Source organism: Odontesthes bonariensis, chromosome 4 (genome assembly GCF_027942865.1).
Source record: "Odontesthes bonariensis isolate fOdoBon6 chromosome 4, fOdoBon6.hap1, whole genome shotgun sequence".
Taxonomy (NCBI): domain Eukaryota; kingdom Metazoa; phylum Chordata; class Actinopteri; order Atheriniformes; family Atherinopsidae; genus Odontesthes; species Odontesthes bonariensis.
The window spans coordinates 3,180,572-3,194,644 of NC_134509.1; the positions used below are offsets into that span (position 1 = coordinate 3,180,572).

Below are 14,073 nucleotides of genomic sequence, written 5' to 3' on the forward strand. Positions count from 1 at the left end.
CTACAAAATCATTTGTTGGACTCTCTGGAAGACAAATAAGCTGCTGCCTCGTTTGCTATATCTTATTAGCTGTTAGATTTCCACTCATGAATTGTAATACTACCTGAACGTCGTTTTAGTTTGTTGTCAGTTGAAAGAGAAAACGATTTTTTTTTGTTAGCATGTAGCAGCAACATTTCCCATGAGTCTCTTTTCATGCGGAAACCGCCACGAAGGCATCATGGGAGTTGTAGTTACAAAAGATTAAAACTTTCCTTTTGAATGTCGGAGCGTTTTTTATTATTATTATTATTATTTTGAGTCACTTTCGTGACAGCATTTCAATTAGAAAAGTGAACAGAACATTTAACTGAATATATTTAATAGGAGAAAAATTGAATGTAAACCTACTGTATGTTAAAACAGTTCATCATGCATATTACGTATGGCAGTCAACTGACAAATCACGAGGAGCCTGGTATATTTAAAGCGTATTTGGGTCACCTTAATGATAATTCAACATGTTAGAAAAGAATCATTCGAGGCAGAACCTTTGCAATTTGTTTATGCTTGTAGGTATCTTACTAACGAAGTTCTACCGGAAGCTCTTATAAAAGAGTTGGTTGCTATGCAGACGTTTTTCTTCTTCGTGTGCTTTATTCCTGCATTTCTACTGTAAAACCAAATTTGGGGTCTCTAATAATGTAGCCTTTAGCATTTAGTTTTATTTTAAATGTGCTGCCATATGAATGAAAGTGCCATAACATTTGTTGTGCAAACACACTTTTAACATCAGCATCTTTCTGTAGTTTTATGTAGAAGCCTCGCTCCACTGTCTGTTTCCTTGAATGACTTGCTGCTATCAGTTGTGTGTTTTGCCTTTAAGTGATATTTTAGACTGGAACTACTACGCTGAGAAGACAATTCAACTTGGCAGTGTTTACAGATGACTTTGGTTCTGTCGACTCCGCCGTCTGGAAGAACTTTAACATGAAAATGGCCGAGTAAAAGTTCCGTACCCTTCTCCATGTTTGGTGGATCCGCCGATTACTTTCTTTTCCTGTTCCACAGCAGACAGCAGCAGACTTTTACAAAATAAAAGCCTGTGAGCAACAGACTTTTACAAAATAAAATGAATAATAAAACATGCGTTAATGCGCGATAAAATATTTATCGACGTTAAACAATTAACAAGTTAACGCGATAATAACGAGTTAACTCGCCCAGCCCTAAAAAAAAACACATTTAAAGAGTAATGTCAGGTTTAATTTATACATTTATTCTGATCACAGCTGTACAGGAATGCATTGTCACAGCAGAAACACAACCTAAACCCAATCGAGGGCACAACAGCCATCACAACACATCCAGAACGCAACCATAAATCTACAGGCTCAATTAGCTCACCTCAGTTCAACGTTTAGACCCATCTTCATTATTATTATTATTCACATAGAACTATCTGTCTCTCAAATATATATTTGTTTTCAAAGAGCATAAAAATACAGGTGAACTCTTCACTGGGATGAAAACTGGTGGTTGATCCTCTGTCTGGCTCACAGGGCGTATTAGGTAAGAGGGGAACCGACTTATTACAGCTTACAGGGGGACCTAAATGAGCTCATACAAGCCTTTTTGATGGTTACAAGAGGTTGCAGACAGGGGGGCTGATTTTAAGGATCATATAGGACTCACAACTCAACTTAGAAGCCACTTTTGACATCACAGACACACAAAGGTTGTAAGAGACCATTAAAACCATTAAACATTTTGGAGTAGACATGAAAAAAAGAAAACATATGAAGAACACTACGAAGGCACAGAGATTTGCAGAGTTAACAAAAACACACAAAAGGAGATAAAAACTGGGGCTCAGAGGCGGGTAGATTAAAGGCAGTTCCACTAACCGACACTAGAGGGAGCTCTAACAGTTCATATACCCAGGTATATTATAAACTATTTGTTTATGTATACTGGATGTGCTACATAAAGCATTGAATTGTATCTTTTGAAAACACTGTTCACTGCAGCAGGACAAAAGGATATACCACATGGATGTGTTTGCTAATATGTGTTTTTGCATGTGGATGTTTGTGTGTGTATATCTGTCTCGGTATTTGTCATGTATTACGTGTGGACAGAATCATTTCCAAGCAAACCTCCACAGATGGAGCAAAACACCAACAACAGCAGAACACCAGCAACATTTGAACCACTGTAATGCGCATTTACGTGTGTGTTTGTTTTATGTGAGAGAGCGTCTGGAAATTCCTGGACACCAACATCTATATAGTTGGTCCGATCTTCAGAATGACTACCGCACGAGTGGGATGACGATGACATGAGCGTCAGAGGGGATTACAAACACTCGTAGCAACAACAGCGCCAACAATAACAACAACAACAATATGAACAGAGACAACACACAGGTCAGGAAGTCCAGCTAATCACAATCCTCCACTCATGCAGAGGAGACATGGAGGCTACAATTCATCTGGAAAATGCATCCTTTTTGACATTGTAGGAGGGAGACAGACTCAGAAAGCGGCCTGTCTTTCCATGTGCTTTTAAAAATTCTCTCTGGTGTCTGATCCACACGCCATCTCGTCTGTCTAGCTAGCTATCTATCCGCCTGTCAGACGATTATTGTGCTCAGTTAAGCAAGCAATATGCGCGTTTTGTCTGTCTCTACGTCAGACTGAATTAGCTCGTCTGTCCTAGCCCAGAGTCTGTAGAGATAAAAGGAGGAGTAAAACGATTGTGCTTCTCGGACCACGCAGCCGTCCGAGGCCGGGCGGCGTGCACGTGCTGGGCTGCAGAGGTCAGAGGTTGTGTGGGAGCGGCCTCCTCGCATCAGGAGGAAGAGCTAGAGCTACTGCACCAGACAAAGAGGGCTCCCTGCTCAGTTCTGTACGAAGCTACTTAGGAAGCGCTCACGCTCAAACACTCGCCCTCTGAACACCGGCGTCGGGCCCCGGGAGAGTTTTCTTCTTACACCAACACATGACGGGGAAGGGGGGGAGAGGGGAGGAGCTTGTTGCAAATGCAATGCGGGCAGGAGATCAGTCGAGCATTGCATCCAGTTGATCCGCCAAGTCGTCGAACATGCTGCCGATGTCATCCAGGATGGAGACCGCTGCTTTTTTGTTGGACAGAGAGCTGCAAGTTGGAAAAAAAGGGAAGATAAATATCTACTGAAGCAGTCGTACAATAAAGGCGTCATGAGATGTGGTTGAGTTCCCGCTAAAACTAGAAATATATTATGATTGTGAGGCTGCTGAGAAAATTACAATTTTCTAAACACTCCAGGGCAGCAACCAGTTAATTACTAAACTTTAGGGCTGGGCAACGCTTAAATTTTTTAATCTAATTAATCACATAATTTCCCTGATTAATCACGATTAATCGCATTTGTACGCAGAATCCAAAATGTTTTGGAATTGTGACCAAAAAACTGTACAACTAACAGAAATGTTTTGTGACAGTGATCGTGACCTTTGACCACCGCAGTCTAATCGATTTATCGAAATGAATATTTGTGAGAAATCTGGTTAAATCCCCTCGAGATGTTCTGAGGAGAATGCGGTGCAAACCCAAAATACAGAACTTTAAGGAGGTATACTTCTAGTTCTGTGGGTTTACTTCTACATTTTATGTAAGACTCTCTTTTTGATAAAAAATAAATAAATAAACTAGGGCTGGGCAACGATTAAAATGTTTAATCTAATTAATCGCATGATTTCCCTGATTAATCACGATTAATCGCATTTGTACGCAAAATCCAAAAATGAATCCAAAAGTAGTGTATAGCTTTTAGCATTTAGCTTTATTTTAAATGTGCTGCCATATGAATGAAAGTGCCATAACATTTGTTGTGCAAACACACTTTTAACATCAGCATCTTTCTGTAGTGTTTATGTAGAAGCCTCGCTCCACTGTCTGTTTCCTTGAATGACTTGCTGCTATCAGTTGTGTGTTTTGCCTTTAAGTGATATTTTAGACTGGAACTACTACGCTGAGAAGACAATTCAACTTGGCTGTGTTTACAGATGACTTTGGTTCTGTCGACTCCGCCGTCTGGAAGAACTTTAAAATGAAAATGGCCGAGTAAAAGTTCCGTACCCTTCTCCGTGTTTGGTGGATCTGCAGATTACTTTCTTTTCCGGTTTCAAAATAAAAGCCTGTGAGCAACAGACTTTTACAATAATAAAATAAATAATAAAACAGGGGTGGTCCGTGGCGTAGTGGGCTGAGCAGGCGCCCCATGTACAGAGGCTATAGTCCTCGCTGCAGCTGGGCCCGGTTCGAGTCCAACATCGGACGGCCCTGTGCTGTGTGTTGTTCCCCCTCTCTCTGCCCCCTCCTTCCTGTCTCTCTGAACTTTCCATTAAAGGCACAAAAGCCCCAAATAAAAACATATTTTTTTAAATAATTTTTTTTTTTAAATAAATAAATAAAAACTGCGCTAATGCACAATAAAATATTTATCGACGTTAAATAATTAACGAGTTAATGCGATAATAACGAGTTAACTCGCCCAGCCCTAGTTTAAAGGCTTTACATTTTATTCAAATACAGCACCTGCAATGGATCGGCATCGACTATGAATAAAAAGTTTGTTGCATCCATCAAAACTGGTGACTGGTGACATCAAAACGTGTCGCTTTTGGTATTTCACTAAATAAAAGCCTGTGAGCAACAGACTTTTACAATAATAAAATAAATAATAAAACCTGCGTTAATGCACGATAAAATATTTATCGACGTAAATAATTAGCGAGTTAACGCAATAATAACGAGTTAACTCGCCTAGCCCTAGTAAGCTTCTTTGATATTGGTGAGTGCACTAGCCGTGGCCTAGTGGTTAGGGAGGTGGACTTAAGATCAGAGGGTTGCAAGTTCAAATCCCACCATTACCTCTCCCTACACCTCTATCCATGGCTGAAGTGCCCTTGAGCAAGGCACCTAACCCCACATTGCTCCAGGGGCTGTAACCAATACCCTGTATCTAAATAGCTGTTAGTCACTTTGGATAAAAAGCGTCAGCTAAGTGTAATGTAATGTAATTAACTGTAGAGACAGCTGGGCTGGGCTTCAACATCCTGACTGCAGTCTGTGAGTGTTGATCGTCTCAGAAAGACAGTGAGTGAGCCTTTTTCCTAAAGTTTTTAGATGTTTCTTCTAAACTACATATCATCTGTACATTACTATAACACTGACTCTTCTCATTTTGCAGCTCCATATTGCCTATATAAAACTTAACTTTCATAATCAATCTGGATACCAACAAGTGGTAGCCTGGGAATTCCCATGCTGCTTTGCGCGCGATTTCATTCACACTGCAAAGGCAGCCTGGAAACCACCGCCCTTATTTGTGCCTGAGTTAGGGAACCAATCACAGAACGGGGGGGGGCAGCAAGACGATGACGACGTCTATGTGCGACACCGAAGCTTGTAGAGCATGGGTCTCCAACGCGTCGCTCGCGAGCTACCAGTAGCTCGCCACCCCTTTCCAAGTAGCTCGCCAAAGGGCCGATGAATCATAAAACTTGATTGGTCTCTCGGCAAATCTACTTAAATTTGTGTCCAATCAAAATTCACAGTGTCCCGCCCCTTCCAACACTCCCAATAGTTATGCCAGTCAGTGGTGATGTGAGAAGGTAGCCTAGAAATCTAGACGCCCTTAGCGACCGCAATTTGAATTTGCTCCCGGGCTGGTGTAGTCACTTGTGGTCGTTTTGCGAGGCTGAAAATCGAAACTTAATCGGGCCAATCAAATCGTGAGGAGCGGGGTCGGAGGCCGGGCTACCTAGTGACGACAGAGGTGCTATGTTTCAGTGAGAGGTAAACAATGGCTGCGCCCAGCGAACAGTCTTTCGAGTTGGCTGACCGATGTAAATGAGAAAATTAACCACCTGAACCTACAGTTGCAAAGGTAAAAATATATGTGACATGATCAGTGCTGTCAAGGCGTTCAGTGCAAAACTCTCATTGTACATTCAGCAAGTGAAAAGCAGCAGATTTCAGCACTTCCCCTCTATCTCAAAGATGCTGGACAGTCAGTACAGGTGAAGCCTGACCTCTTATCAAGGCTTGGACAGGAGTTTGCTGACAGATTCAGTGACTTTGAGAAACTTGAGCCCTGTGTGACATTTATGGCCAACCCTTTCATGAATGTGGACATAAGTGAGATTTCAGGACAGATGGCTGAACTTTTCTGTGTTGATCCTATGGAAATGGAGGTTTTAAACCTTCAAAACAATGTGCAGTTAAAGTCTCAGCAGCATTCACAGCATTTCTGGAGCTTGGTAGAGCCAGATAATTATGAAAATCTTCACCAAGCAGCTCTGAAAATGTCTGCTTTGTTTGGGTCTACATACCTCAGTGAGTCAGCTTTTTCTGACATGAATGTCGTGAAATCAAAGCTCAGAACGAGACTGAGTGATGAACATTTAAATGACTCCATAAGAGTGAACTTAAGTGGATACACTCCAGCATACACCTCTCTTGTTGACTCCTTGCAGTGTCAGTCATCTCACTGGCTAAAAAGGCTGAACTTCTGAACACATTCACACTCACACACCTTCACTGCTCAATATTGAACTGAACTCAATGGTTTTTATTGTGAATGCAATTTTTGTTCTTTATTTTTGATGTTTTAATACAGAATGTGAGATGTGGACAGTAACATATTGTAAATGTTCAGGAAAAGAAGGCTTATTGAGTTTCTTTGTTCAAAATGAGCGATGATAATAAATGTTACAAAACACGAGTAGCTCTCGGCCATTTTTATTTTGTTAAAGTAGCTCTCGGAGGGAAAAAGGTTGGAGACCCCTGTTGTAGAGTGTTAATCCAACATGGCAGCGGACACAACGTTACCGTTCGATGCAGCCTTAGAAAGTGTTTTAAGTAGCTTAGAACGCAAGTTTACTTTTAAAAAAGAGCAACGTTTGGCGTTGAAAGATTTCATTGGCTGTGTTCGAAACCGCATACTTCTCCTACTACTCATACTAACTTAAACTTTTTTAAGTTCCCGGATGCATACTAGATTCTCTGAAATGTTGGGTATGCATCATGAGGTTACTACTCATACTCAAACTACCCAAGATGCAACGTAACGTGACGTCGCCGATCGTCATTTCCTGTCAAAACGGCAGTTTCAAGCTAGCTACAACGAGGGTAGGTTCACTTCCTGTTTTCAAAACAAAAGCACCAATTGTATGGTAATGGCTTTCCCTATGATTAAAGGCAACGGGTATTTCATTTTGTGAAAATAACAGGAAGTGCGTTGCTCACTGCGGCTAGCTTTAGTAGCGCCGAATTCGTGGGAACAAAATTGTAAACAGCCGGTATTTTGTCAGATTTTCAACACGTTGGGGATCTAAACGACTACTTTCTCTCCTGAAAATGTTTCAAATGTTGCTAAAGTTTACAGAGTTTAGAGCTTAAGGGAAATCAGCTTCAGGCCGGCTGATTTCGGCTCGGGCAGGAGCAAAATGCATTGTGGGTAAACGCTCTGCATACTGTCTGATCGATGAGTATGCAGTATGTAGTAGGCGGTTTCGAACACAGCCATTGCCTTCTTCCTCGTCGAATTTCTGTCGCTCTACATACGTCATCTGGTATAAGTGATACAATTGGCTATGAATCGCGCGCAAAGCAGCATGGGAAGAACCAGACGCCATTTGATAGACATTGGTAGCGCCCAATAAACGGCTCTAGGCATTCGTAAACCACGCCTCAAATACGAGAAAATGCACACCTAGTTCCCAGACCACCATCTCATCCAGATGTGGACGCGTCAGCCAGGCTAAACAAGTGGTCCTTTGAAGATGTTTTTTGATATGAATAAACAACGTGTGGTAAAATCTTAGGTTTACTTCAGGGATACTCACTCATTCTGCCTTTCCTCCACAGCCTGCAGAGATGTTGTCAGAGAGGCAGCGGTCTCTTCAAAACAATGAAGCTCCGCCTCCTCTGCTCGGCTCTCCGTCTCCTCGGAGGCGTCTTCTCTCCTCGGAGGCTTCTTCTCCAGCTCCCTCTGGTTCCCATTCTCGGCTTTCTTCCTCTCTTTTCCCCTTTCTGCTTGCTTCCTGTGCTCCCACTCTTTTCTCCTCTCCTCCTCCTCCTCCTCTCTCCGCCTCTCTTCTTCGTCCTCCGCCTCCCGTCCTCCCAGCAGGTCGATGGAGAGGCCGGCGATGGAGGAGCGGGGAGGTTTGACGGGGTGTGGCGAGGGGGTGGAGGGACTCTGGGCCGGAGAGGGGGAAGCTAGAGGGAGTCCCGGGGAGAGTGAGGGAGCAGAAGGGGTGTCGGGGGCTGGAAGAGGGGCGATAGATGGTGGAGAGGAGGGCTTTGAGGCTGGGGAGGGGCTGACCGTCGTTGGGCTGGTGGCTGCAGGGCTCATGGTGGCTGAAGCCACCATTGCTTTGCCTGGTTTGGGTGCAGTTGGAGGCCCTCGTGGTTTTGGGGAGACAGGAGGAGGGACGCGTTTTGGCTCTGGTCAGAGAATCACAGAGAATAATAATGTCAGTTTCCTTAAGCATACACTGGAAAAAAAGATCAAAGTCTTACCAAGTATATTTGTCTCATTTCTAGTCAAAATATCTCATTACACTTAATATAAGACAGATATAGGGACTTGTTTGAAGACAATACATCTGGAATATCTTGTTAAATGAAAAAGTCTTGAAAACAAATTGTTTTGAGTCACATATCACATGAAACAAGCTTTTTTTTTTACATTTGAAGAGGTTTTTAAGCTAATTTCAAGATCACTTTTAACTCAAAAGTCCTAAATATCACATCTTATTTCAAGAAATCTGGACAAGCCGATTTTCACTAGTTCCATTGGCAGATTTTTTTGCTTATTTCAAGCAAAAACGTCTTTTATTTGTTGTTTTTCTTACTTATTTTTGGAGGGGCATTTTTTCCAGTGTAATTAGCCAATTAAAATCTTTACTCTGGCTTCCAGTCAGTCACAGAATAGATTTTAAAAGCCTGCTGATGGTTTACATCTGTGATCTGTTCAGAGAATATAAAGCCAGCAGAGCTCTTAGATCCAAGGACTCAGGTCAGCTGGTCCAGTCCAGAGTCCAGACTAAACATGGAGAAGCAGCATTTAGCTGTTATGCTGCAAACAAGTGGAACAAACTGCCAGTGGAGATTAAACTTTCACCAAATGGAGACATTTTTAAATCCAGGTTAAAAACATTTCAGACATTTCTGTTCTCTCTATGCATGAAATATCTTTGAACTTATCTGGACTGTTGCTTGTTTTTGAAATCATTTAAATGATTTTATTTGTTTCTCTTTATATTCTTTTATGTATTTCTAATGCTTCTTCCACTCCCTGCTGCAATGCTTTTATTTTATGTGAAGCACTTTGAACTGTTCTGTACATGAAATGTGCTACAAATAAATTTGATTTGATTTGATTTGATCAGACGGTTAATTACTTTGTCACAAGATTTTTCTTGACTGTACAATGTCCACGTTGTAGCTCAGGCCCGGTCTGAAGTGATGTGGTGTAAAAATCCACAGTGGGATGTTTGCCTGAGCTGCTGTGAAATAGTTTTTATGTGAGTGGCTTTGGTCGGCTAACAAGTTTGAAAATTGAATCTTAACAAGAAATCGTTCTTCTGTTCCTCCCATTCAGGGCAGCGGTTAGCTTGGTTAGCTTGGCTCTCCCATCAGAATGACGCTCTGACCGCTGTCTGCTGAAGGGAAAACTCTGGCTGCTCAGAAGTACTTCACACAACCCCACTCTAAAAGTGGAAAATATATGCATTAATTCTGGATAGCTGCCCTCATGCATGGGACAAAATCAAGGCAGCATGTGAAGGAGAGGTTGGAGAAATAATACCAGAAGACACCCGGGGTCCGTTTCACAAAGCAGGTTCAACAATCTCTGAGTCTGTTCCTGATCTCTGAGTTGATCTACTCTGAGATAGAAAACCCTGAGTTTTTGGTTCCTGAAACGCTGATTTGAGTGAGGTTAATCAACTCTGAGTAGGTTCACCTTGAGTTTAGCGCTTTAAAAATCCCGCATCAATGGAGCCCCGATTCGACGAGTCACCATGGCAACGGGGAATAGGAGGGGCTACGTTTTTCACCAACCTCGAATTGGAAATCTTAATGCGCTCATACGGCGAGTTTCAACACGTTTTTAGAAATAAGTGCAACACAAAAGTGTAAGTTTAAATGTAGTCCTTTGCAATCACAATAATATTACAGGGAAACTGCTTGAATGGTAGCCCATTCATTTATTTCATTTAGGTGTAATCCTGCGGGGGAGAAGCGCACTCTGCAGCAGTTTAAGATGAAATATAAAAACATTGTTCAAACAGGTGAGACCTCGGCATGGAGGTACCTCATTTTGATCATGTTTTACACTGTAAAATAAATATTAAGTGGCTATTTGACTGTGCAGTTGTTTTATTCCCAACATAATGCTGTTTTCACACATAAATGTCTTCTCATCTATATCATGTTCTGTTAAATAATTAAGCCTATTTAAACTAACACAGACTTCTACTGAGCCAACAGAAAGAAGGCAGATGCCCGTAAAACGGGTGGTGGCCAGCACCGCCACCTCTAACGGGAGGGCCAGTGGCTGAGGGAATCCACCCCAAGACACGAGTGCCTTTATAAAATATAATAGGCCTATGTATGTCTTTTTTAAGCCTATTCATACAAATATTTATTTGTCTTTTATGTCTTTTTTTCTTTTGTCCCAACACATTCTGATGGTGCCGCTCAAAAAGATAATTGTCTGGAAATGCAAACATCTATGCGCGGTCTGATAACCATCTACCGACGAATATTTATTTCTCTGCGCAGTAATGCTGCTCCTTCATCCTCGGGATCGTTATCTAAAGGACATGTTGGTGAAAAAAGTCGCCTCCTGCTGTGCCTGATGGACTTCTAGAAGTAGAAGAACTCGCTCTGCTGAGTGAATGAATGAGGAAATCAGATGGTGTGTGTGTCTGAAAGAGGGCGGAGACAGAGAGAAACTCCAGGTTCACTGAGTAAAACCTGGTCCCGACCAGGTTAGGTTCAGAGAGTCTGTTACTACGGTAACTGACCGAGAGCTTAAGTTACCTCTCTTTGTGAAACAGGCTAGAGTTACCCCTCTTTCTCTGGGTTGAGTTACCTCCCTTTGTGAAACTCAGAGTTTCCCTCATTTCAGGGTTAATAAACTCAGAGTTTTCACTAAACCTGCTTCATGAAACGGACCTCTGGAAGGATATGCCTATGTTCATTGGATTAGAGAGGTGATGTTGGGATTGGCTCTGGAAAAAATTAGGTTTACAGTACAAGGGTTAGAGGACAAATATGACAGAACCTGGTCACAGCTCATAACTCATATCAAGAGCCTGCCTTTTACCTGACTCCTTGTTTTTATGCATTAGTGTATTTATTTTTCTTTCTTTCTCTTTGACTGCCGTCTTAGTCTTCTCGATGCCCATATTCTCACTGTTGGGACTTTTGTCTTTTTTCTTATGCCAGAGGTCCAGAATGTTGGTGTTATGCAGAGATGGGACCAAGTCACACATGTGCAAGTCTCAAGTAATTTTTTCTTAGGCAAGTCACCTTATTATTGCAATTTTACCTGCAGAATCTGATCTTAATAAAGTGAAAACACAAAGATATAAGTAACTGTCAGTAAACATCATTGGCCAATGTGTCCAACCTGTCCAGCCCGTATCATATCAAGCTAACGTTAGCTAACTACCGGCTAGGCTAACAGGATAATATTAGCTAATTTGACGAGCACTTACTGGTCAGAATGGATCTTCAAATGACGAACAAAGTTGGAAGTTATGCTAGATGCTTAACACTCAAGTCATTCAAGTCATCGTGTCTCAAGTTAAGTCAAGTGCCGAGTCTTTAACTTCCAAGTCCAAGTCAAGTCACAAGTCATCAAAACAGCGACTTGAGTCCAAGTCACAGTGACTCGAGTCCCCATCTCTGGTGTTATGACCATAATGACCAACATATTTTGGTTTGAGTCTTTTCTGTCTGTCTGTTTTTGTATTTGTGTATATTTGTTTTCTTCTTTTGGTGCTCTGTTTGCACGTTTGATACGTGAGTGTTTTTGTGTTTGTGGCGAAGCCACCTGGATGGGGCGGGTTCACAACTTTTGTAAGAAATGCTTAACTAATGATGTCAATAATGTTTTCAATTTGGAAAAATGATAAATAAAGTTGTAAAAAAATAAATAAATGGAATATTCCTTGAATGTGGAGGATTTTTTAAAACAACGCTAACTTTAGTGACTGTGCGTGTCTCACCGGGGCTCTGTGCCATCTCGGCGTTATCCGGCCCGGGGATGGGGACCCTTCGGGTCGGGGTGGGAGGCTCAGCCTGCGTCTTCCTCAGGGTGACGGTGGACGGTTTGGGTGAGACCGGCGGCTTCAGGGACTTCCTGGCCTCCATCCACTCGCAGCTCTCTCTGCCGGCGTCCGTCCTCTCAGAGACCTCGGACGCCGGCCTCCGCCGCAGCACCACGCCGCCGTTCTGCTGCGGCTCGCCCTCGCTGTTCCGGCCGCCGTCTGGAGAGTTTGACTGATTATTGCTCAGAAGGACGTGTTCCGCTTGCTCCGATTTGCGCGGTCGTCTGCGTATGGTGTCTGAGGCGGTTGTCATGGCAACGGCAGACGCAGGTGCGTCGGAATCTGGCGCCAGGGGGCGCGGCTTCCTCCGAAGCGTCGCTGTGCCGTCCGCGCTCTCGGTTGCCGAGGTGACCACGATGGAGCGGGGGCGCGGCTCCGGGCGCTGCTGGGTCAGTTGCCGGGGCAACTGCTCGGCACAATCACCTGGCAGGCCTTCGAGTCCACCGATGGTCCTGCGCCGACTCGCGACATCTTCGTCCTCGGACCCGAGACCTCCTGCGCCGGCCTGGCGCCGAAGCAGCGGCGGACTCACCTGAGGGTCGCAGGATTGTTACAAAAAGAATCCTGCTGAAGTTTGGAGTTCAGAGAACATGACTCAGACTCACCTGAAGGTAGCTGGTGCCGCCTCCCAGAGTCTTCGGCACGAGGGATGTTTCCAGCATGGCGGCGAGGCTGCGGACGCTCCCGGACGCGCCCTCTGACCTCTGCAGGCCCGAGTCCTGAGCTCGTAAAGCGGCTCCCAGGCTCCCGCAGTCGCTGGCCCGCCGCTCTCTGTAGGCGGGCGGCCCTAACAGCCCGTCCGTCTGGGCCTCCGCCTCCCCGTCTCCTCCGGTGATGGAGGAGCAGGAGCGTTTGGGCGGAGTCGGGGGCCGACCTTTCCGCCGGGGGCGCAGGGTGACCGATGAGTGGCTGCGGTTAACGGTGACGTCGTTGGGGACGGCGGTGTGCGTGGAGCTGCTGCGGCACACGGTGGCGTACCTGGAGTCTGACTCTGAGCCGATGAGGCTGTGAGTTCTCTGCCGCTCCTCCTCCTCGCACGGCAGCCGCAGCAGCGGCACCGGCTTATCTGCCCCGGACGCCTGGGTGGAGGGACGCGGCCGGGCCCTGGGGGACGCCTGCTGGGGGCGGGTGTACGGAGGGGTTTGCGGCGGGGTCTGCGTCGGTGTGTACGGTGGCGTTTGCGAATGCGTGAGACCCGGGCGAGGCTTGACCAGTGGGCCGGGGGCTCCGTCCCTCTGCCTCCTCGCCTCCCTGCGGGGCTCCGAGGGGGCGCCGCCACCTGGGCTCGGTGGAGGTGAAGAGGGGCTACGGGGGGGCTCAGAGCCGCTTTCTCCTCTCTGAAGCTCCTTCAGTCTCGTTACTCCCAGCATCATCTTCTTCTGATGTCCTGAGGCGATGGAGTGGCGTTATCATGAGGTAGAAAGATAAAAAGGAAGTATTCAGAGCCACAAAATGTATGATACAATGTGCTTCATTTCTGCCTTTGGGAAAAATTTACTCATGTGCTGAAATTATTTATCTTCATAAAAGATGAATAAACCTACTTTAAACTGCCTAGAAAAGTTCAAGTATTCATTTAAATCTGGATTTAAATCTGGACTGTTGCTTGTTTTTAAATTCATTTAAATGATTTTATTTGTTTCTCTTTATATTCTTTTATGTATTTTTAATGCTTCTTCCACTCCCTGCTGCAATGCTT

At 44.3% G+C, this 14,073-nt stretch overlaps 1 protein-coding gene across 4 annotated transcripts in view; it reads right to left on the minus strand.

Annotated features, from left to right (window-relative positions):
- Positions 1 to 1,237: 1,237 nt before the first annotated feature.
- LOC142378229 (uncharacterized) overlaps positions 1,238 to 14,073 on the minus strand; it is a 60,879-nt gene continuing 48,043 nt past the window's right edge. For all 4 annotated transcript variants that reach the window (XM_075462503.1, XM_075462502.1, XM_075462501.1 and 1 more), the window contains 4 exons: positions 12,980 to 13,761; positions 12,273 to 12,906; positions 7,875 to 8,475; positions 1,238 to 3,138 (listed from right to left, as the gene is read on the minus strand). In XM_075462503.1, coding sequence (XP_075318618.1) covers positions 3,042 to 3,138; positions 7,875 to 8,475; positions 12,273 to 12,906; positions 12,980 to 13,761 — 2,114 coding nt within the window. In that variant the 3' untranslated portion in view covers positions 1,238 to 3,041. The remainder of the gene's footprint in view (positions 3,139 to 7,874; positions 8,476 to 12,272; positions 12,907 to 12,979; positions 13,762 to 14,073) is intronic.